The 25,367-nt window shown below is 39.8% G+C and overlaps 1 protein-coding gene across 1 annotated transcript in view; it reads right to left on the reverse strand.

Annotated features, from left to right (window-relative positions):
- Positions 1-25,367, reverse strand: part of PLCE1 (phospholipase C epsilon 1) — a 212,689-nt gene that overhangs the window by 121,303 nt on the left and 66,019 nt on the right. The window contains 1 exon segment of the mRNA XM_014565458.2: positions 13,127-13,443. Coding sequence (XP_014420944.2) covers positions 13,127-13,443 — 317 coding nt within the window.

A 25,367-nucleotide genomic window follows, 5' to 3' on the forward strand; every position in this document is an offset into this window, starting at 1 on the left:
TGTGGAATTTCTCCAGTTACAAGAGGCTGACTACCTCAGAAGGCAGCCTGTTCTAAGACCAAGAGTCCAAGATGAAATGACAGGGCTTACTTCTGCCTACCGAAATCAAAAAGAAGAACCCAATTTCATCTTCATGGCAGTCCTTCAAATACTGAATTGCACCTCTCCTGACCACCTTAGAAGTCTCCCATCTTGGTAAAACAGTCCAAGTTTTTTTTAGCTGTTGTTTGTACAACATTTTTTTTTTTTCTTTTAGTGTCCTGTCCTGTGTCCTCACTGTTCCAGTCTATAGAAATCTTTCTGCGAATCTGGCCTCAGACGACAACCCCTCAGGTGTACCCAGTTTAGGGGACAGGCAAGGAATGCTACGTCATTCTGTGATCTGCTCACCATTCTGGACTCTGTCAGTGCACATCTCAACTCTTTCAGCTCAGGATAGTGTGACACCCGTCTTGGAAAATCTTTCCCCCTGGTTTTCATCACCCATACTGCCTGATTCTCCTATGATGCCCACATTCTCCTTCTCACTGGATGATTTTATCTGCCATGACAGTGGGTGTTACGAAAGCTTGATCCTTGGAGCCTGTGATCTCTCCCACACTTGATATCTTAGGAAACAGGTTAATTTTGATGGCTCAGCCATCCTGCTATAGGGTGTATTCCCAAACTGTATCTGTACCTTGATCTCGTAGTACATGAGCTCCTGTCTCCTACCTCCCACCAATTTGAATTAATTTAATTTAATTTAATTTATTCTCATCCTAAAATCTGCATGTCCAAACTCAAACATCTCCTTAACACGAAATAAGAATGATGATAATAGTAGTAATAATAGAAATGAGATTAATTGAGCACTTACACTGTGCCAGACACTATCCTGAGCTAAGGATTCACTAGCTTACTTAATCTTTACAACAACCCATGAGGAAACTATTCTTGCCTCTTTTATAGTGGGGGGTATGGGCTCAGAGAAGTAAAGTAATTTTGCCAAATCCACTGTGCCAGTAAGAAACAGGGTCAGGATTTGAATCCATGTGTGTCTGAATCAAAGCCTGTGCTCTTGGCCACACTAGATAGTCTTTGTACCTGCCCAGGTGCTGTCACAGGAGCACCATGTATTCCAAAAGCCCTGCCTGGAAAGCCTGACATCAGTCTTGAATCTTCTCTTTCATTAAGCCTTCCTGTCCAATGGGTCACTGCACTACTGGGATTCTTTTCCTAAACAATCAGGAGCCATTTTCCCTGTTATTTTCACCAGAATCCTACACCAGGCCCCTTTATCATCTCCTGTTGTTTACTGCAACTCTCTCCTCATGGGTTTTCCTGTACCCAGGCCCCCTCTTCAATCCATCATGCATGAACCTGCCTAGAATATGTTTGATCAAGCTGGTTCTCTCACTTAAAAGGTCCTCCCTCCCATCTACCTCTTTGCCACTCATTCATCTGACCTATCTTGGAACTGTCCAGCCCTAACTGACCTGGAGCCTCATCCTGGGGGGAGGAGACGAGGAAGGCTGGAATGTATGTCATCTATCATGTAATTTAACTACTTCACATGCGTACTTCTTGTTCCTTACTATTTTTTGTATTTGGCTGTTTCAAGAGCAACGTGTTCTGCAAAAGCAGAGAAGGATCAAGAAAATAAAGTTCCAGGTGAAATATATTTGAGAAATGCTGGTGAAATATAAATGTCTTTATTGCTGGACTCCTTAAGCCTTCAATATGCTAATGTGCATTGGGGATATCAATATACAAGAAAAAAGCTCAAAGAGGTTTCTAGATGGTATTGAACCATGAATCTTTTTTTTTTTTTTCTTTTCTCCAGAGTAGGTTGAAAAGCAGGCTCCTGCAGCACAATTTTTAGGAAACACTACTCTAGGAGTGTCTATGAAAATGCCAGGCATGCGGCAGGAGTGAAAGGCAGCAGTGATGGCAGGGGAGAGCCCTGGACTTGGAGTCAGAAGGACAGGTTGGAGCCCCAGATCCAAAATCAGACCAGCCCTATAAGGATTAAATGAGATAACTTGTGCGAAGAGATCAATGTAAGTGTAAAGCACGGCATAAACGTGTCTTTATTTGATTAAGCGTTTTATGTACACCTTGAAATCTTCCCTCAAGATTTGCTGTTGGTTTCTCCAGCTAAAGATTAAAAAATCATATTTCATACAGCAATAGAGAGAATTTTAGACAGCAATGGGCTGAAGGACTATAAATATATAGATTTTTAGTTCCTCCACTTCTAGGGAGTATTTGTTGCATTTATATATTAGATTGATCCCAAAAACAACTGCCACAAATACATGGTGATTTTATTTTTCATTGAAGAGAACAGAATGTTACAAATTACAGAATGACTCATAACAAAAGATGAGCTTGGCCATTTGTATGCTAAAAATCTAGAGGTTTTAGTTGACCTTTGTGGGGTCATAATTAGACATGGCTGATAGAAAAAAAGTAAGAGCAGAGGAATAACCCAATTGCAAGAAGGGAGAGTCTCATTGTTCAGGACAGGGTAGGGAGCCTCAGTTTTAAGAGGGATATTGAAAAATCATATAAGTTTTGACAACATGGGGGAATGTCCAGCCTCAAGAGAACCAAACCAAAGGAAGACAATTTCTATTATTCTCCTGGGAGTGACAGGTGGAATTTTCAAGGAGGCAGGTTTCAGATTGATTTAAGGAAGAATTTTAAAACAAACTGCTGAACTCCATCAACATAATAAGCTCATTTAAATGAAGTGAATTCTGTCTTTGAAAAGTTTTTAGCAAAAGCTGGGTAAGAATATGCAAGGGAGGGATTCCTACATTTGGTGAAGATAGGAGAACATAACACAACCTTTGAAACTTCATCAATGATAAAGTTCATAATTGTGCCTGGCAGAAGCCTTCCCAGCCTCCAAGGCTCAGAAGCCCTTGATTATCCTTAAGGAAGATGTGCCTGTGTGGCCTCTCTCTTCCACTTTTATGACACGTACAGTCCTTGTCTCTTACGTGGCATGAAATCCCACCGGTTACCATTTATTGAGCACCTGCCCTGTGCTGGGTGATTTTATGCACATTAGCTTGTTTAACTGTCCCCCAAACCACGTAAAGTTGATTAAATGACCCCATTTTACAGGTGAGAAATACAAAGCTGAAATAAGTTTACGTCACTTACTTGCCCAAAGTCCCACAGTGAGTAAATGGCAGATCCTGGACTCAAAACCAGTCTTAGCAGTAGAATCATACTCTTTCCATTACCTATAGCACCTCTCTAACCACCATCTCTCCTGTGATAGTTAATGATTTGCCTTGCTTTCTTCTAAATATGTATATTTATTCAATATTTTATGTCTTATATGCCTAGAACTAGATTGTAAGTTCCTTGAACAAAGGGACATACCTTGCTTTTCTTATTATTTCGAACAGCATTTATTCCAAGAAACAATTGCTAACACAAATTAGCATTATTCATTCATTAAATATTTACTGAGCATCTACTGCAGAGCTGGCATTTTGCGAAGAATCAGACATATAGCAACAAATAGGTTAAACAGGTTTCTAAGGAAAAAAGCAAACAAGTCAATGGCTTCTCTGATTTTTGAACTGAGACACAATCAACAGAAGACATGATCTGAAGAAGATGGTAGCTGGGGGAAGACAGTCTTAGGCAGAGGGAACAGCAAGTGCAAAACCATGTGGAGAACACAAGCTCAGTGTGTTCAGGAGCAGAATGCGCGTCAGCATGGCTGGAACAGAGCCAGTGGGTGCTATAAAGTTAGGCTGGAGAAGTCAACACCGGCAAAATAGAGCAGGGAAGACCTTGGGGGGCTTTCAGGAAGGGTATGACCTGATCTGCTTTACGTTTATAGATCACTCTGGCTGTTGTGGAAAATGGATTACAGGGCATGTGAGCATGAATGCAGTACTGGTGGTGACTGCAGTGGTGGCTGGCTCCATGGGAGCGGCTGGTGAAATGCTCAGGAATGGTCCAATTCAGGATGTTATTTTGTAAGTAGAGTAAACAGGACTTGCCGATGGTTTGGGTGTTGGGGGTTTGGGAAAAGAGAGTAGATCAAGGTTGTTAGACTGAGCACCCAGGTAGATGTTGAGATGGGAAGGATGAGGATAAATGAGCAAGACACTACGTGATATTCGAATGTGGTAGAAAGAAGGCAATAGTTCTATTTTGGCCATGTTTGACATGCTTTTTAGATATTAGGATGTAAGCTCCAGGCACGGAGGGGCTCTGTCTTATTCTTTGCCATATCCCCAGTGTACAAAACAGTACCTAGTATATAAGTTGGGACTTGATAAAATTTGTTGAATGAAAAAAGCCAAGGGGAGGCATTGAGAAAGCAATTGGATTTATGAATGTTTAAATCTCTTTGGCGAATGCAGATTCTTGGCAAAGCATAAAGACATTCCTTCTTGGCTCCTACATGTGCCGTAAAGATCTCTAAGAGGGTGGTTTTTTAGAGGGATGAATTAAACATCCTAATAGGGTCAGTGAATGCAGTCTGAGAGACAGGCTCAAAGTCCCAGTCTCTGACTAAAGCAGACCTGCTCTTTCCCACAGTGTTCAGTGTCATTCAAGTGATAACGTCTCACGGCAAAGAACACCGGGCCTTGGGAAGACGCTGCACTGCTTCTCTGAGTCATGTTAACTATTTCCAGTTAAAAAAAATACTTTGCACGTATGTCAAAATCTTGTTTGTGTGTTTGCTAATTTCTACTGGACTCATTCTCATTTCTCTCAGCCCCAAAATTGAAGTGGTGACTTGATGCCTGCTTTAAACAGAATAAAACAGGCCTCCAATGGGTCATGGATTTGGCAGTTCTCTTTCTAGGTTGGCTAAACCCTAAAGACCTGATGTGAGCTTTAAGAAGGGTAAATAAGAGAATAAAAATATCCTGTCAGAGTAACAAAATAGTTTGAATATTTAAGATTTCGAAACCAAGTGCTTTACTGAAGCATGAGGATCAAAAAAAAAAAAAAATACAGAAAAGAAGGAAGGAGGAAAGGAAGGAAGGAAAGAGGAAGCAAGCCAGCAAATAAGCAAGTCATCATATTTAAATTTACTTTGGACAATTATCAACTATTATGCTATCCCCAAAGACAGGAGTCATTTCCCCCCTATTTGCTCTGGGATACAGCTTTGTTCGAATACTTGTGTGTGTGATGGTCTGGAGTAATGATTCTAAACCATAAGTGGCATCAGTATTATCTTGCGGAGTTCTTTAAAAATACAGATCCCTAGGCCCACCATGTATCCACAGAACCAGGATCTACTGGGGACTGGCTTCAGGCATGTGTGTATGTTAAAAATATTCTGATGCCCATTGCATTCGTTCTGCTGATTAGTGAAAGCCGCTGTTAAAGGAAACCATGTCTGATGTTTAAAGAATGAACACAGGCGTGGAGGTCCTGATTCATAAGGTGCTTCGCAGCCCCTATCCACTGCCTTATCCTGCCGCCCCAACTCTGAGCACAGCCTCCCTCCCTCACAGTCTTCTAGCAGTGCCGATTTGGCTAAAGATGTTGAATTTCAAAAGCCATCCCTGTTGTGGGGTGTAGGTTTCATGTAAAATTGAAATAGAGTGAGGAGAAAAAAGATCGCTGAGGTGGTGTGGTCAAGAAAGGGAGATCGAGAGATAAAATTTGGATTGTAGGGGCATCCTACATTCTCATCCAATACCTAGGGAAACTTCAAAACCACAAAGAAAACTTTAAAAGCCAAAGACCTTAAATCCCTCTTCTGCCTGTGCTGAGAAATGACAACTTATCCTATTCGTGTTCGGGAACAATATTCTCAGGCACTGAGCGATACCGCTGTCCTACCGATTTCAAGGCAGTCTTCCAATTCAAAGGAGATGTCGAGTTTCCAATATCTGGGACTACTGCCACATTTTCAACATCATGGAGTCAACAAGGAGGTCCACAGTGTTAACATATGTTGAAATAATAAAGAATTTTTGAATCCTGTTGTGAAGCAAATGGTTTCCTTCAGAGCAAGAGACCAAAGTGAGGAAAAAAGGGCTCTTATGACTTTGGATTCAACGGCACCAGGAAGATGAGCCAAGAACATTGGCTCTGGAAGTCACACCACCTGGGTTCAAATCCTAGCTCTGAAACCCTGGGTCATTTACTTAGCCTCTCTGTGCTTCCATTTTCTCATCCATTAAGTCAGGGGCAATAATAATAATAAGTGGACTCTCTTATCATTAGTTATTCTGAAAATGCAGTTATTTGAGTGTTTTTTGGTAACCAACCCTGAGCCCAGGACTGTGCCTGGGGTCCTCACTACGTGCTTCACACTTATCATCTCTCTGACTCCCTATGTAAACCATGTGAAGGAGGTACTCTTAATATCCCCATCTGAAGATGAGGGATTAGGTACACGGCCTGAGGTCCCACAGTGGGGAGTAGTGGGTTAGAATCCAGGTAGGCTTACTCCAGAACTGCACCCGGAATGCTGGCATTCCCAGCCCCACCATTTACTTAGTGTTACTATGAGTGAGTAGAATCCTGTGGGCGCTGATTGCCAAGAACCACCAAACATGATTTGCTGTCAATTGGCTCCAGGGCAGATGAGCCCCCTACAAAAAACCTTGCTCTCAGAACACTGCCCTGCACAGCTGAATCTCTGTGGTTTAACTGCCTACTGTATTTTTTAAGTCTGGAAACTTCTGAACTAAAATTTCTGTTAACCGGGGAACGTGCCATGAAGTGTTCTGGGGAATGAATACAATGTTTGCTCTCAGAGGTGTGCCTCCAGGGAGATGTGCTTTCCCAAGGAGAAATCTGGTTTTTCCAAAGTGAGTTGAAATTTCCCTTACCCCGAGAGGCCTTTATTAACAATTTACCTCATGAGTGCTCAGATATGAGGAAAATGTTTGTATAGCAGCCCTGAATAGAGAGTTTGCTTGGCTTTCTGCATAAAAAGGGCGGGGGTGGGGAAGGCTTTGACAGGAGACTTTTCTAATATGGCTGAATATACAAATTCAAAACCAATATTTTTCCTCCAAAATATTTCAAGTGAAGAAACACATTTGGACATTATCATATGTCATGCTCTTTCCTTACTATGCTGAAATGATCTTTCCTTGGCTATGACCCAACAGGATTCTAGATGTTGGAATTTGTCAGAGTGATCATCATCACTTAGGAAGTAGCTAAGGGATTCTGGCTGAAAGGACCCAGGCCCAAACAGCCCTTCTCTGGCCAGATGGTTTATTTATTCTTACAATCCTGCCCCAGGGAGCTAATCTGCATTTTGGCATCCTTTACACTATTGAACTGACACCTGGTGAAACCCACCAGATGGAAGGATCAAGCAGCACCTGAGTCTCACATCACCTGAGTCACACTTTTGTGTGGCTTGAGAAGCAGACTGATGACTGCTTAGGCTGACCAAGTGGAAGAGGCTGGGGAAGGTCACTTGGGGCAAAGAGCCAGGTGGAATCCCTCCAGAGCCCTCTGGGGTCTTAGGGTAAACTGTAGGCTCAATCTTAGGCTCATCACCTGCCCTTGGACAAGCTGGTCTGAAAGAGGAGCCCAGAGAATGGTCTTGCTAAGATCTACTTGACAAGAAACACTGCCTTCTCAGGGCATAGGAAAAAGTAAACCAGTTTAAGGCCTTTTGAGGCTGAAAACCAGCCCTCAGCCAGAGATATCAACTACCTGTTACACAAGAGAGTGTCTGGCAGTGATATGGACAGTGGTAGGTTACGGAGCCAAAAGTTTATTCTGGTGATAGACCCTGAGGACCAGCTGGAGATGCAGACCATGATGAATACCAAACCCAAAGGTCATGAGTGGGTGAAGAGCAGGACAGGAGCAGAGGTCCTATGGAGGAGGCAGAAGGTTTGAGAACCAGCGACTCAGAACTGTGACCGCAGAATACACCCTCCACCCTAAACCACGTCCCACCACAGTCCTTCACAAGAAAAAGGCATGAAAGCAAAGGGAGTAAGAATGCTCTTCAACCTCTACTTGCCTTTCATCTCTTCTCAAGTGCGTGTGCTAACGTGTGTGATCTCTTTGGTAAAGTTATCTCCCAAAAATGCCTCTCTGTCTCCTCTAGAAAAGACAAATGGGTCTGGAATTTATTCAAAGAGGAATTAAAAACCAGGAAGATCAAAAGGAATGTGGACGAGAGGTAGAGGCTGGATAGAAAAAGAGGGGGAAAAAGAACAATATGGTTTGACACTCTCCAAGCAAGAGACTTTGTGGGTGGTCAGGGAAGTAAGGCTGCTCACCCTGAAAGGAGGAAGAGAGAACACTGGCTTTTTGGAGCTTTAGATCAAGACTATGACTACAGAGAGGTGTCCAGATCAAAAGGGTTCAGGGGGTCCCACCTCCTAAACCAAGTGAAGCAGGATTGAGCCTGCCTCTGGGACCCACCCTGATTACCACTGGCTTGGGGACTGGCCCCGGGTACCTGCTTCTGTTTATATGCAAGGATAAACAGAAGTCACTCTGGTGTGCGCCAGTCTTGACATCCGGCAGGAGAAAGGGAAATGTGGAGAAACATTGCTTCCAAGCCATAATCTAACTTGGTTTTAAAGAATTTATCTCCTGGCTTTCCTTAGCCATAAGACAAACCCTTTCAGTTATCTCACGATTGTGCTTGGAATTGCATTTTAACCATATTTTCCTAAGAACGAATGTTATGCAGCGTGGCCCAAAAGGCATCAGGGATTTTCTTCCCTTTCCCCACATTACAGTTAAGTCGTTGTGTAAAGAGTTGTTAGGATTCGGGAAACTTCTAGAACATGATCATGTTCTACTGGCAATCAGGAGCAAGCTGCCTCCCTAGACTGTGAGTCTTTCTTGATAACGACAAGAACTGGTTGTCTTCTTGTCTGGAATGACCTCCTTCCCTTCCCCACAATGTAACTCTCTATCGCAACCATCCTTCATGGCCCAGCCCTGAACTCCAGAGCTGAGCAGAGAGGGCTCTGATCACCCACCTAGACACTTCAGCTCCCACTGTCTGTGCCACTCACACTACATGTACTTCTTGCCTTTTTTGGTAGTGATTTGTGCCCATGCCTGACTACAATTTAAGACTGGTAGCTTCTGGCGGCTGCAGACTGTTACTTTCCTTCGTGCTTATCCACTATGGTGCCTGGCTTCTGAGATGTGCTAAAAACATGTTAACTGAATGACTGCATGAACAAATGCATTTGCTTCTCCTCTCAGCTACTAGCAATGGAGCTAATATTCTCTCTCTTGTCTTTGAGATTCTCCAGTGTTCAAGAAATATATACTTTACTTCCATTGAGGAAAGTGCATTTATTTTGTGTACCCAACTTTGACAGAACCAAAGTATGGGCTAATAATGTAAATTTCATCACATATTGCTAATTTCTTACTTAAAAGAATATGTTTAATAAAACAAAAAAAGAGAATGTTACAACATAGTAGATGCTCAATAAGTACGTCTTGGGTGAGTGAATGAATGAATGAATGAATAAGTGATAATAAGAAACTGGATAAAAATAGAAAAAGGAGGAGTAGAAAAAGTGTAGACACATAGGAGGTTTAGAACAGAAGTAGAGAGAGGGAGGAAATAGGGAAAGGAGACCCAAAGGTAATTAAATTCTAAAGCAGAAATTCTGGTTTTACTACAAACTTTAATTTGGTAATTTAACAAGTAGAGAGGCAAGGGAGTTGGCTGACAAGAGAATAGACTTTAAAGACAGATATCTGGACTCTGACACTCACTCAGCTACTGTGTGACCTTGGGCAAGTGACTCAATCTTTCTGAGCTTCACTATTTTTTTTTTCAAACCTTTTAATTTTGAAGTAATTTTAGATTTACAGAAAAGTTACAAAAATAGTACGGAGAGTTCCTGTACATAGTTCACCCAGCTTTCCTAATGCTAGCATCTTTCATAACCATAGTTCTGTTATCAAAAACAGGAACTTAACACCGATACATTAATACTAACTAAACTACATGCCTTATTAGAATTTTACCAGTTTCCCCATCAATATCAATCCTCTAGTCCAGGATCTCACAGAATCTCAAACTGCATTTCATGGTCATGTCTCCTGGTTTCCTCTAGTCTTTGACAAGTTCCTCTGTCCTTCCTTACTGTTCATGACCTTGACACTTTTGAAGAGTAGACTGCCTTCATGGTTTTTTCTCATGATTAGATTTAGGTTCTTGATTTTTGGTCAGGGGCAGGGAGCAAGAATGTCATAGAGATAGTATCAAGTCCTTCTTCATATCAGAAGATATACATCAATATGTTTTCTTACTGGCCATGCTGACCTTGAGCACTTACTTAAGGTGATGTCTACTGGGTTTCTCCACTGTTCTATTTTCCCTTTTGCAACTGATAAACACTTTGTGAATACTTTGAGACTATGCAAGTATTTTGTTCCTCATACTTTTGCCCAATAATTTTCTCATTCATCAGTAGTTCTTGCCTGTAACAATTTATTGCTGGGATGTCCTAATCATCTTATTTCCCTCATTTCTTTCTACATGTATTAATTGGAAGCCCTTTATAAGTAAGAGCTGTAACTTTAGCTCGCCCCATTGATTGATTTATTTAATTATCCATTTTTATCAGTATGGACTCACATATATTTATTTTATTCTATGCAATAGTTCAATACTATTATTATTTACTTTGTTGTTTAAATTTCACTTTCTTCCTCTGTGAGTCAGAGATAATGGATACTGCCTTATACAACTGTCATAAGGATTAAGTGGGATTAAAAAAAGTAACAACTTCCAGTCCAGACCAGCTAATAAATAAATGCTAGCTCCTTTCCTTCCTCCCATTTTTTCTTTACAGGAAGTAAAGCCATGCTAATTTAGAGGCAAGGCCATTCTAAATAGATGAAAATCTGAATCTACAAGTTCTCTTTTAATGGAATGCACCTTTTTTACCCAAAAGTATATAAAGCAACTAGAATTTAGCGATCCCAGTTTTGCCTAGTGTAGGTCATTTGGAATCTGCCTGAAATGACTATACGACTGTTTTTTTTAAGACTGATTTTTAATCAGCATATGCATAATTTGTATGAAAATAGATGCTTGAGAATACTTGAAAATTCTCTTAAGTAGTTTAAGTGTTTTCCCAGAAATCTTATTTACATTCTGAAGTTGCTTCGCTAAACTCTTTTCGGAGATAGTCCCATGCACGCTGCAACCCAGCTGTGGTTCGTATCATCACTAACTCTGAATGAGTGAAATCACTGATTCATCTTTGATTCCCAAGGTTATGGTACTGAAAGGAAGAAATCCAAGTTTTTTCCCTCCAAAACTAATATAAAATTCGCTTTTAAAAGTTCAGGCAAATCACTTTTAAGTTCAGGTAGAATTTAAAACAACTACAATAACCACAACGACAGAGGACAAGGGCAGGACCCTAAGGGTGTCTGAGTCAGTCGATTCGAAAGTTTCAAATAATTCATGAAATACAGTAAAATCCATTAATAAAATCACTTGATTTACTGGAACTTTCATTTCCACTCCTTTTATCAGTAAGGAAAATCAAGAACATCAGGAGATTTATTTTAAAAGGCAACTTTGGGGCTATGTGGTTTACAAGCACTCATGTGGACTGCCTTAGTTTGGGGTGGGCCAGGAATCTGTGTTTCAGCAGGCATCACACTCAACACGAGCCTGATACAGGCGGGAGGCAGGGTATTGTCATGGTTCAAAGCCGAGGCTCTGAGGCCTAATGATGTGGCCTTAAATCTCACCATTGCCACCTACCACCTGTGGGACCCTGGGCAAAGGACTTCATCTCCACGTGCCTCAGTTTCCCTACTGGGAAAATGGAGTTAACGACAGTACCTGTCTCCCAGGGTTGTTGTGAGGAGCAAATAAGTGGCACACGTTTAATGATCAGCATGACACTGCTAGATGGATATTAGTAATTCCTATGGATAACGGATCTCCCTTTGAGGTATGGTGTTCAGGGCATATCTGGACACAGAACTTCTTGAGCTCAGCCTCTAACACTTTCTGCATCTACTGGTCATGATTCAACCACCATCAGGGTCATGATTAGCAGGCTAGGGAGGCTGCAAGGTGAGCTGCCATAGTTAGAAAGTGTTTAAATAACAAAGGCTGATTGATCCTCCGTCAATCAGAGACGTACAGGACCTAGGATGGAAGCATCCTTTTAGCATTGAGAAAGTTGACAAAATGACTAAACTAGGAAACTACTGTATTTGTGGAATTCAACCAACCAACAACCAACAAACACACGGGCTGAAATTTTGAGTTTTAATAATCAAAGGAAAGAAATTAAGTCTAAAAGAAATAAAATCTAGCACAGAAAGCTCTGGGTGAGAGGTTATGCTATGAAGAGAAAGTGTTCTTTAAGCTCAAGAGTGTAGCATCCCCTGACCCTAGCACTGCGTGGAGCACAGTATGGACAGGCAGGTCTCCAGACTGTGCCGTGTCCTTGGTCCAGGGCCATAGGGTGTCTGCCATTGGCTCTTTTCTTCCCAGTGAGACACTAGACCTCTTATAGTGCCTCCCTCCTAAATGTTCTCAGGCTCTGGTCACACTTGTCCTCTTTAGGACTCTTGGTAAGGTCTCAGAGGCTTGGAGGGGTTTCCTGGAGCTGAGGAGCTTGATGGGATGCAGAGATCAGGAATAGGGCGATTCATTGTCCCTCAAGTCCACATTCCTCCTAGCTCTCTTACCCAGCTGTAATCGTATTTAATTTCTGCTGAGAAGGCCTGATCATGGAAGAGGGAGTGGGCTAGATGGATCCCATGGTCAATGGATCATGTTGTCAAAACTCAAAACTGAGATGTCTGTTCTTAAAAGCATTTGCAGGAACAAGGGGGAGAATATTTGACAATGGGCCCAGGGAGAATATTTTGGCAAGGGCATGAGGGGGTTCTGGTCGTCCAAAGGGAGAAGGCTATGGACTTGGTAATGATATGGGATGGAGACGGGCTCGCTAGGCTGGAGGACAGGGTGGGGAGAAGTGAGAGGGAGGATGACAACGTGTCGTCCATCTCTGCCTGGAAAGAAAACAGCCATCACAGAAGCGGCAAGACAGACAGGTAGATATCAGTATCAGACAAACCTAAAAGGAGAAATGCTTAACAATCATTTACTAACGATTCAAATACAAAACATTTCAAAATGGCTTCTTACCTCATTAAATCGCATCACAAGGTCTTCAAGGGCATTGTGTTCTCCATTCTGGGAGGTAAGAATGGATGCTGAGATGGACGCTTTGAGGCAGGGCAGGGACCTCTGGCATTCCGGAGTGCCCAAGTTCCGGGTCAAGAAGCAAAGATAGTCAACTGGCAAGACCTTTCGGTAAATATTCTGCTCCTGCTCCATCAGGATGCTGGCGACTTCCTCTGGGAACTGGATGAGAGGCTGCAGATCAATCAGTTCCTTGCTGATCCCAGCTGAACTTGAAGGGAGGGCACTGAAATTAGCCATAGAGGTGCCTGGTTGGCGTTCTGAAATAAAGCAACAAAAGCCATGGTTACACCAAGGTTGGAAAACCCTACCTGCAACAAATATTTACTTCAGAGCCATTCAAAATCTTATAGCTTTCTTCTCCTTTTGTTTTTAAATTTTCTTCCTTTTTAAAAAACATTTTATTGAGTTATAGTCATTTTACAATGCTGTGTCAAATTCCAGTGTAGAGCATAATTTTTCAGTTATACATGAACATACATATATTCATTATCACATTTTTTTTTTCGCTGTGAGCTACCACAAGATCTTGTATATTTTTCCCTGTGCTATACAGTATAATCTTGTTTATCTATTCTATATATGCCTGTCAGTATCTACAAATTTTGAACTCCCAGTCTGTCCCTTCCCACACTCTTCCCCCTTGGCAACCACAAGTTTGTATTCTATGTCTATGAGTCTATTTCTGTTTTGTATTTATGTTCTTTTTTTTTTTTTTTTTAGATTCCACATATAAGCGATCTCATATGGTATTTTTCTTTCTCTTTCTGGCTTACTTCACTTAGAATGACATTCTCCAGGGACGTCCATGTTGCACAAATGGCATTATGTTGTTGTTTTTATGGCTGAGTAGTATTCCATTGTATAAATATACTACATCTTCTTTATCCAGTCATCTGTTGATGGACATTTAGGTTGTTTCCATGTCTTGGCTATTGTAAATAGTGCTGCTATGAACATTGGGGTGCAGGTGTCTTTTTGAAGTAGGATTCCTTTTGGATATATGCCCAGGAGCGGGATTCCTGGGTCATATGGTAAGTCTATTTCTAGTCTTTTGAGGACTCTCCATAGTGTTTTCCACAGTGGCTGCACTAAACTGCATTCCCACCAGCAGTGTAGGAGGGTTTCCTTTTCTCCACAGCCTCTTCAACGTTTGTCATTTGTGGACTTTTGAATGATGGCCATTCTGACTGGTGTGAGGTGATACCTCATTGTAGTTCTGGTGTGCATTTTTCTGATAATTGGTGATATTGAGCATTTTTTCATGTGTCTATTGATCATTTGTATGTCTTCCTTGGAGAATTGCTTGTTTAGGTCTTCTGCCCATTTTTGGATTTGGTTGTTTGTTTTTTACTTATTATGTCGTATTATTTGCTTATATATTCTGGAGATCAAGCCTTTGTTGGTTTCATCATTTGCAAAAATTTTCTCCCATTCCATAGGTTGTCGTTTTGTTTTACTTATGGTTTCCTTTGCTGTGCAGAAGCTTATAAGTTTCATTAGGTCCCATTTGTTTATTCTTGCTTTTATTTCTATTGCTTTAGTAGACTGTTCTAGGAGAACATTTTTGAGATGTATGTCAGATAATGTTTTGTCTATATATTCTTCTAGGAGGCTTATTGTATCTTGTCTTATGTTTAAGTCTTTGATTCATTTTGAGTTTATTTTTGTGTATGGTGTAAGGAAGGAAGTGTTCTAGTTTCATTGCTTTACATGCTGCTGTCCAGTTTTCCCAACACCATTTGCTGAAGAGACTGTCTTTATTCCATTGTATATTCTTGCCTCCTTTGTCGAAGATTAGTTGACCAGAAATTTGTGGGTTCATTTCTGGGTTCTCTGTTCTGTTCCATTGGTCCATAAGTCTGTTTTTGTACCAATACCATGCTGTCTTGATTACCGTAGCTGTATAGCATTGTCTGAAATCTGGGAGAGTTATCCCTCCAGCCTCTTTCTTTCTCTTCAGTAATGCTTTGGCAATTCTAGGTCTTTTGTGGTTCCATATAAATTTTATTATGATTTGTTCTAGTTCTGTGAAATATGTCCTGGGTAATTTGATAGGGATTGCATAAAATCTGTATATTGCCTTGGGCAGTGTGAACATTTTAACAATATTGATTCTTCCAATTCTTCCTTTTTTTTTTTAATTGAAGTATAGTCAGTTTACAGTGTGTCAATTTCTGGTATACAGTATAATGTTTCAGTCATACATATACAAGCATATATTATTTTTCATATTCTTTTTCATTATCAAAATTTTATAGGCTTCTTAACCGAAGTTTCTGCTTGGTGAATAGTTCTAAACTATCTCTCTTGTTATGGAGACCTCTCTGATATCTGTCTTGCCTGCCCCTCCCCACCCCCAGGACTGGGGGGAGGGCTTAGTTTCCCATTTTCAGAAGTGGAATGGACCTAGCACACCATTCCCTAACTAGTTCACTGTGACACTCTGTAGAGTAAGTGACATCAAATGTACCATTCACTTCCTCATCCTCCAGGGCTAACCATGAGAGTGGACAGAAGTGAGAGTGGGTGTGGACACATGGAGAAACGGAAGAGGAAAGAAGGCTGTGTGGGGATGAGGCATGTACGTGTGTATGCACACTGTGTGTGAACACACAGGAGACCCAGGGACCAGGTTTCAAAACTTCATGGTCTACTCTGCTCCCCTCTTGGAGGAATGCTTTCAGTGACAGTCTGAAAAAAAATTGTGAAGAGAAAGCTTTAAAGTTTAAGCAACATTGCTCTCCACTGATGCCTCCTTGAACTTGTTTTAAATGTATTCCCATCAGAACTTTGTCTTCTGTATAAAAACCAGGGTAACCAAATGATCATTTCTCTTTGGTTCTAAAAGGTGAGCTGGTGAGTGAGAAGTTCAGTGATTTAGTCTAAGTATTTTTATCCACCTTTTGGACCAAACTACCATAAATCAACTGCAGCAAAAAGAAGGAAATACCAAACTCTATCTGGTTCTCTCCAAGCTCATACTTGAAAATTAAAATAAGACAGGTGCTCAAATCAGGCCTACATGTCCTCAGATTCCAAACTTCTGAATAGTTTAGAAAGTGACTGGATTTCCCCAAAATTGGGTCAGAATGTGGCCTGAATGATGACAGAGGCAGACTGCAGTTCCTGACACTGATAATTTATGTACAGTGAAAGTAGCCATATATAGGAAGTCTTGCCAGAAGCAACCAACTCTAAGACATGATTTCAAATTATAGCACTCTGTGAAGGAAATAGAAGTAACTCCCAAATCCTATGAAACAGTCACATATCTAATATGTAAGAGAAGAGATAATATAACAAAACAAATAACGTAAGATGATACATTATAAACCACAATGTATCTTGAGATACGAATCACATGGTGTTACAAGGAATGAAGAAGAGTCTAGTGATAGTGGGAAATAGCAGTAAAGAAGACCTTAAAAAAATGAAAAAAAAAAAAAAAAGAAAAGAAAAAGAAGCTTGGTCAATGCAACCCAAACAAATGTAGTGGCCCCATGTGTCTCAGTATCAGCATGACACCACACTCAAAGGAAACACAAATCTGATGTTATAAACCTTGAAAGGCCATAATGTAGGCCTTTGCTGTAGGTTTCCTTAAAGCAGGATTACTGAGGGATTTTTATATCATGCACCATAAAGAAACATCCCAGAAATCTTCTTGGGGCATAGTTTTCTCTTCTCCAAGTTCTACACTTAGAGCAGCCGTTAAAAATATTTCCATACTCTCTCATTCTTACTGAGCTCTCTTTATAATTTCCTCCTTCCCATTCACGTGCCACGTTGCCTACACTCTCAGTTCTAAGTTACCATCGGACCTTCCTCTTTGCAACGTTGACGACTCTATGATGGATTAAAGACCCAGTAGCTCTGTGATCCCTGGTCATTCCTCATTATTTGTAGAGTAAAGTTCATTAATCCCACTGGAAACAGCATTTCTTCTCTCATGAAAAAGTTTTTGAAAACTTCTGGTGAATATAATTATCAGTCTCATTTACAGTCCATGTTTGCACTCAACCCCAAGTTCGGCAGTTAATAGTTACTCTACGGTAGAAGAGGGCTGTATCTCTAGACACTCTTACAGCCTAGAAAAGTTTATCATGAGATACAGTTATCCAAGTTCTGATACCCTGTTCAAACAATAGCATTCCGAGTTAACTACTTTATATGGATTAATTCAAGAGGTAGATACTATTATTAGGTGAGGCTCACATAAGGTCACTGAAGTAGTATGCCAGGAAGCTGGGATCTAAATCAGGGTCGTTGTGACTTCAGAGCTCGTGTTCTTGATCCCTCATTGGCATTCTGGATTTTAGGGCATCTCAAGTGATTTTAGTTGGTATAACTCAACTTCTGTGCTTGTTTACCTGGGGTAGTCTGATAAAATGAATTGTTTAAACTCCAAAGGTAAGGATTTGACCCTAGAGGACGGACAATTTCCCTCTCTGGTCAGCCTGGAACCATATGTCAATCACTACATTAGAACTACATTAGAGTGTACCACATAGAAACTCAAAAAAGGCCTCTCCTTTCCTTTTTCTAAGTTCATAAGAATGTTCCCATGCTTTAAACCAATATTCTCCAAAGTGTGTTACACTGAATTTATGCAAAACTTGGTTTCTTCGTTAATAATTTAGAGACATACTGGGTTAAACAAAGTTAAACAAGCTTTCTTTTTCTATTTAAACTGCAGGACTTCTCAGAGCCTTTAATAATTCCCATGAGGGGAATGTACTACCATAGCACACAGTAGCTCTTCTCAGCCTTGCTGGCTATATCATTTATGAGGGAATGACAGTCCCCTCAAACCTTCTGTCATTCACGCTTAGTGGTTCTCAATGAGGGAAATAGGGCCTCAGCTGTTTGTGAGGTTAGTGATTCCAAAGCAGCTTAGTCCGTCATATTGCCAAATGTATGGAAATGTAAAGGTTTAAGGGTGAGACGGACCGTGGCTTATTGAGGAAACTGTGAGTCATTCCCAGTGGCTGAAGCATGTATCAAGAGAGATGGAGCATCACTGCAGAAAATGAAGGAAGCTTTATTTTCCTGAAGGCACTAGAGAACAGTGTGGCTGTGAAGAAACAAGGGCAGTAGTGGGAGGATCCAAACACTACACGTGAAGAGATATATATCCTAGACTTTGGGGTCTCTGGGTGGATCTAGGCAATCACCTCACTTTGAAGGAGGGGATCTGGGCCAAGGCTCCCCTTGAGGGAAGCTGCTGTCAGAGGCACCCTCTCCTGCCATCCCCACAGAGCCCTCCACCTAATCTTGGTTCCCTCCTTCCTTGCTGGTGATCAGAAAGCCCTAATCTTGCCTATAAACTGCCATTCTCAGGGGCTGTCCAGAATTGTGCAGCCCAGAAATATCCAAAAAAGCCTCTAAACTTGATGAGCACTTTTCTGTGATAACTGTTCACCCAACACCCTGGAGTACAGAGTCTTTGGGAACTTCCTCCTCCAGAATTCTGAACCCTCCTTCAGGGTTAGCGCTTGTTCAGAAACATTACTTTAGGTGCAAGCCCCTGGGAGAGCCTCGGGCTTGGGCTAGAGCTCAGCTAAACCTGCCCACAGATTTCTCTTTCCACTTTTAGTCCCTCTCAAAATGAAAGGCATCCATATGATCCAGCAATCCCACTCCTGGGCATTTATCCGAAGAAAACTAATTCGAAAAGATACAAGCACCCCAATGCTCATAGCAGCACTATTTACAATAGCTAAGATATGGAAGCAACCTAAATGTCCATCAACAGAGGACTAGATAAAGAAGTTGTGGTATATTTATACAATGGAATACTACTCAGCCATAAAAAGAATAAAGTAATGCCATTTGCAGCAACATGGATGGACCTGGAGATTGTCATTCTAAGTGAAGTAAGACAGAAAGAGAAAGAAAAATACCATATGATATCACTCATATGTGGAATCTAAAAAAATGACACAAATGAACTTATTTACAAAACAGAAACAGACTCACGTACATAGAAAACAAACCTATGGTTACCAAGCAGGGAAGCGGGTTCCGAGGGATAAATTGGGAATCTGGGATTAGCAGATACAAACTACTATATAAAAATAGACAAACAGCAAGGTCCTACTGTATAGCAGAGGTAACTATATTCAACATCCTGTAATAGACTATAATGAAAAAGAATATGAAAAGGAATAATATATATATATATATAACTGAACTATATATATAGCTGTACACCAAAAATTAACACAACATTGTAAACCAACTATGCTTCAATTAAAAAAAAAAACTTACCAAATAGTAAAAAACAAAACAAAACAAAAAAAGCATTTGGCTTTTCTTGCTGTGCTTCATGCACAAATCTTGAGTTTACCAAGTAATTGCACATAATCTCTTACATAATGTGAGGGATTCATGACAGATAGGTATTGCTAATCTTACTTTTCATAAAGTTTGAGTTAAGTTGCTGTGTGACTTGCTCAAGAATCCAGCTTGTGCGTGGCCAGCCCTGGAACTGGTAAAAGCGAAGAGAGAACTGGAGGGTTCTGGCTCCCGGCCCAGTATCGTGCATTTCCTGCAGGCCAAGCCTGGGTTACCCTGTGTCCCGAAGGTGGGTGGAGAGCCTTCTTAGCTGCCAATGCATATGAATGAGGTTAAGAAAGGCTAAATAGAAATTCCTTCATTCACTCATGGAGTGCCTACTATGTGTGGGGCTTTGTTTCAGGCCACACTGATGTGGGATTTAATGAATAAGAAAAGATCCTTGTTCATCTAACAATAATACAGTGTGGGTGGGGCGGGGGGACGATGGTGGATGGGGTGGGAAAGGTGTGGTATGACTTAGCCTATTGTTATCAAGAATGTCAGTTATTTCCTCAAGTTTTTCTGCAAAAATTCTCAAAGCCTTACCATCTAGGATGCTTCTTGGCTTGGACCCCCGAACCCTTCTCTGGGGTCTCAACAATAGCTCCTCACCTAGCTCTAGCTCTTCAACATTTACTAGCCCTTTGCATAAAGTAACTCATTTAATTCTTACCGAGAACCTTATAAGGCAAGTGCGGTGGCCCCTGTTACAGACAACAAAACAGAAGTCAGAAATGTTCAGCAATTTGCCTGAAGACTCATTGCTCCTAAGAGATGGTGCTGGAACTAAAAATCAGTTCTGACTCCAAAAGTCTACCGTCTATCATGGTCAGCATTCTGAGGGATCTTCTGCAGGGGAGACAGATTCCTCTGATTTCCTGCTGTGTCTGTTTCTCTGTTTCTCTCTCTCATACACACACACACACACAGCCTTTTTTTCTGGGTAGGGAGAAAGGTGACTGGAGAGTTAAGCAGAATTATAATTTACAGGAATCTGACTTTAATGAAAAATAGAGTATCTCATATACAAAAAATAGATAAACAATGAGTTTATACTTTATAGCACAGGGAACCATATTGAATATCTTATAGTAACTTATATGGTGAAACACAATATGAAAACGAATATATTTATGTTCGTGTATGACTGAACCATTGTGCTGTACACCAGAAACTGATACATTATAAACTGTCTATACTTCAATAAAAATATATTAAAAAAAATAGAGTATAGTACTTGTATTACTTTGATGGTAGCTTAGTGTGTATGTTCGTATGCATTTATTCACGAAGGTAAAACCTTTGGGAGAACCTGCCACACAGCTCTGCTTCTGAAACGTTATTTTTCATTCTCATTCTCTGTGTGTGGCAGTGTAATAGGCACAAGTTTTCTTGGAAGGCAAACCAAAATCTTAAATATGTACACCCTCTGTCTTAGCAAGTCCACTTCTGTGATTTTATTCCACAGAGAGTCTTGCGAAATATAGATAAAGTGAGGTAAATTCACAGGTACTAAAATTGAAAATATAGTTTAAAAAAAGCAAGCTGGGAAAAAAAACCAATATGAACTTATTGGAGGAAAAATAATTTTACAAATATAAGTGTATGTCTGCATATCTGTCCAGTACACACCAAACTAATAATAGTGTTTATATATTGTACAGTTCTGTTTCATTGAACTTTTTTCTAATGTACATGTGACAATATTAAATAAAAATCAAAACAGTATCTGAAAAATTCATCCAGAGAACAAAATTCTAATCTTCTCATGGGTACAAACTGGTTCGCCACTTCAACTGTTCAGGTTTTTTTCCCCAAATATTGCTATATTGTTTTTGGAAAGTTTCTTCAAATTCAAGATAGGGAAGAAACTAGGAAAAACTTTTATCTACGCTGTATATTTTTCTTTGATGTGCATTCATTTTGTAGACAGTCCCTTAATTTTTTTAATTTAAGCACTGGATTCATCAACTGCACATTTAATATTCTTTGAGAGGTGCAATTCCAATTATATAAAATAAGACAGAAGAGGAAGGATGTCAATCTCTTTTTATGAAAGATTTAGAGTTGGCTTAAAGATGCCAAATCTCAGTCAGAGTTGAAAATTGCTTTTCAACAGGGAAGTAATGGGTTTAGAGAAAGGTTGGTTTACTGCTGATTCTAATTATCTGTTATTGGTTTTCAGAGTAACAATCAATCTTGCAAGAAATGTGTCTGGTTTGTCCTCAATACTACATGAAAAAAATGAGTTCACAAATCAATGAAGCATATTATTTCCAAATCAGTACTTAAAAAAAAAAGGAAAAACCCAATATGCCCAGATTGAGAATTAAGCCATATTCAGATAAAACAGTTTACTGGACTGAAGAGCCTCACAGCAGAAAAATATCTGACAAAATTCCTATTAATAAAAAATAACTTCTGCACTCTGATTTCCAAAGGAATATGAGCCCACTGTGAAAGTATAAAAAATTCAGAGACGTATAAAGGAGAAAATTAAAATAATCAGCAATCCTACACCCAGAGATAATCTCTATTAGTATTTTTGTTGTGGCATTTCACATTTTTTCTATAAATACACACAATATCTACAAAATTAGGATCAGAACACATTCTTTCTCCTAAATTAAAAAAAAAAAAACCTTACTCTACACTGCACACTTCCCCAATTCTAAAACTAGTTTTCTAATAATTGATCTTAACGGCTCTTTAGTAGTCAATGTTATGTTTACATTTTTTTTTTTACCATTCTAAATAACACTGTGATAAAGAGTATTGCAAATATATCATTATATGTACTTATTATGTTATCTAATAACACTGAAAGAGAGGATAATTCTCCACCCACACAGGGAAATTTCCAGGGAGTAGTAATTGCTTTTCTTTTTAGAGCACATTTAACTAAATGTTTTGTCAGTATCTCTCATTGATCATTTATTGCTGATTACCTTGGGTAAACAAAATTAACTGAGCCAAAACTCAGATGGCAAGCCTTAATAAGATGCCGTGCTGTATAGAGGAAAATGGCACCACTGACTCAAAGTTACCAGGAGGGAAACTCTGGAGTGTTAGTGACAATCTAATGCCCTTTTAGCCCACAGCATATTCTTGATGGACAACCCAGTAGATGGGGAGAGGTCTAGAACAGAGCACATGCAGGCCATCTGAACTCTAGAGTCCTATTTGGCTGAGCTATTTAAATGTACACTGATTACCCTTAAGGGATTCTGTGTCTCTGTTGTATAATTATAACCATCAATAATACTACTACTAAATAAATGATAATATTAGTAAATAATATATAATAACCACAACTTACAGTATGCTAAGAATTGCACTAAGCTCCCCAAAGAGGTCTTACTCAGTCCTCACAAGCACTTTGTGCAGATGGCATAGTACTCTGTGCTATCATTATACCCATTTTAGCAGATGGGGACAGAAGTGTCAGAGCTTGCTCAACATCACCCTAAGAAGAGCGATGGAACCAGTGCCACATCAGTCTAATACCAAGGTCCAGGCTCCCCAAGTCAGCACCCTGGAAGGTTTTGTTCCTCACAGTGTCTCTATACAACTGGCAGTCCGACGTTTACTTGGTAGTAGGTAAATGAGGCAGGACTCAGACTTGAATGTTTGAGCTGGAAGGACTACAGATGGGGATAGTTGGGGTGAATTTTCTCCACTTTACAAATGAGGAAACTACACCTCTGAGAGGTCAAGCGTCTTGCCTAAGGTCATGGAGCTGATGTTTGGCAAAGTTGAAGCCCAACTCAGGCCCCCAACTTCCAGTCTGGTCCAGAGTATTCCCTCTCTACTCCACTGCCTCCCCTACGTGGTGTGCTTGGAACCTCAGGTGCTGTAAACTTTTGAGGGGACTCTCCCCCAGAGGGAGAAAAAAGGGAAATGGAGTGTATAATCCAGTGGTTATGAGTGAGGTCCTGGGAGTCACACAGATGTGGAGTTGCAGCCCAACTCAGGCACTGACTTGCTGCATGACCTTGGGTAAGTAAGTTCTCTATAACAAAGTCATGGTGATGATGGAGAAATTAACATGGGAAAATGCATGTAAAATGTTTAGTACATATTCAGCTCTCAGCAGTTATCCATTTTATCATCATTAATTCATCACTTGAAAGAGGAAGAAGGAATTCTCAGGCCTTCCATCTTAGAAGCCAGATGGAGAGACTTAGTCATATATCAAACCATTTCAGGCTATGGAAACTTTTGCTTTGTTTTTATAACCTGCAACTTGTACCCTCTAGTGTGGCACCCACCATAATCAAGCTTTTTTTCTTATCTTTTTTTTTCTAAGATCCTTATTTATTTCTGTGAAAAGGAGTAACTGTAGCATCTTGCCATACATTGTAGTAATGGATTCTCCAATTAAAAAAAAAAGCCATCCCCTCACTCCCTCCAATCCTCTGTTCTTAACTCTGCAGCTCTTCCCTTGATGAAGAGAACATTCATATTCTCAAAGCCTGGCATTATCAGCAAACTTCATCAAGGCATGAGAGCAGTCTCAGAGTTAAATCCTTTCCTGTTAAAATATTGCTGAGCTATTTATGTTCATTCTTTTTAAAACTGAGATATAATTCACGTACCATAAAGTTCATGTTTGAAAGTGTACAATTCAGTGGTTTTCCAGAATGTTCACAGAATTGCACAACTGTCAGCATAGTCAGTTTGAGAACATTTTTATCACCCCTCCCCATTAACAGTTACTCCCTACAAACCACCTCATATCAGCCCCGACAACCATTACTCTTTCTGTCTCTATGGATTTGCCTCTTTGTACATTTCCTATAACCGAATTATACAATATGTGTCCTTTTGTGTCTGGCGTCTTTTACTTACAAAATTTTCAAGGTTAACCAATGTTTTAGCATGAATCAGTGCTTCATTTCTTTTTACAGCTGAATAAATCTATTTTATGTAGATACCAAATTTTGCTTATCTATTTATCAGTTGATGGACATTTGTGTTCTTCCACTTTTTGGCTATCACGAATAATGCTAGTACAAACTTCTGTGTAAAAACTTTTGTATGTGTAAATACCTAAGAGTGGAATTTCTGGATCATGTGATAACTCTATGTTTAGCAGCTTTTGAGCAATATCCAAACTGTTTTCCACAGTGACTGCACCAATTTACATTCTCATCAGCAATATATAGGGCTCCAATTCCCCACATTCAGGTCAACATTTGTTTTCCTTAATTAAAAAAAAATTATAGCCATCCTAGTGGGTGTGAAGTGGTATCTCATGCTTTTGATTTGCATATGTCTAATGAATAATGATGCTGAGTATCTTTTCATGTGCTTATTGGCCATGTGTATATATTCTTTTGAGAGGTATCTATTCAAGTCCCTTGCCCATTTTTGAATTGGGTTTTTTTTTTTTTTTGCTGTTTATATATATATACTGGATATTAATCTCTAGTCATATGTGATTTGCAAATATTTTATTACATTCTGTGGGTTGTTTTATTTTATTGATAGTGTTCTTTGATACAGAAAAGTTTTTTTTTTAAATTACAGTTGATTTTTAATACTGTGTTAATTTCAGGTGTACAACAAAGTGATTCAGTTATATATATATATTTTTTCAGATTATTTTCCATTATAGGTTATTACATGATACTGAATATCACTAAAGTGTTAAATTTTGATAAAATCTACTTTGTCTATTTTTCTTTTGTTGCTTGTGCCTTTGACGTCATATCCAAAAATCATTGCCAAATACAATGTCATGAAGCTTTCTCCCTCTGTTTCATAGTTTTAGGTCTTATGTTTAGGTCTTTGATTCATTTGAGTTAATTTTTGTATATAGTGTAAGGTAAGGGTCCAA

The sequence above is a fragment of the Camelus ferus genome, chromosome 11 (genome assembly GCF_009834535.1).
Source record: "Camelus ferus isolate YT-003-E chromosome 11, BCGSAC_Cfer_1.0, whole genome shotgun sequence".
In the NCBI taxonomy this organism is placed as follows: Eukaryota; Metazoa; Chordata; class Mammalia; order Artiodactyla; family Camelidae; genus Camelus; species Camelus ferus.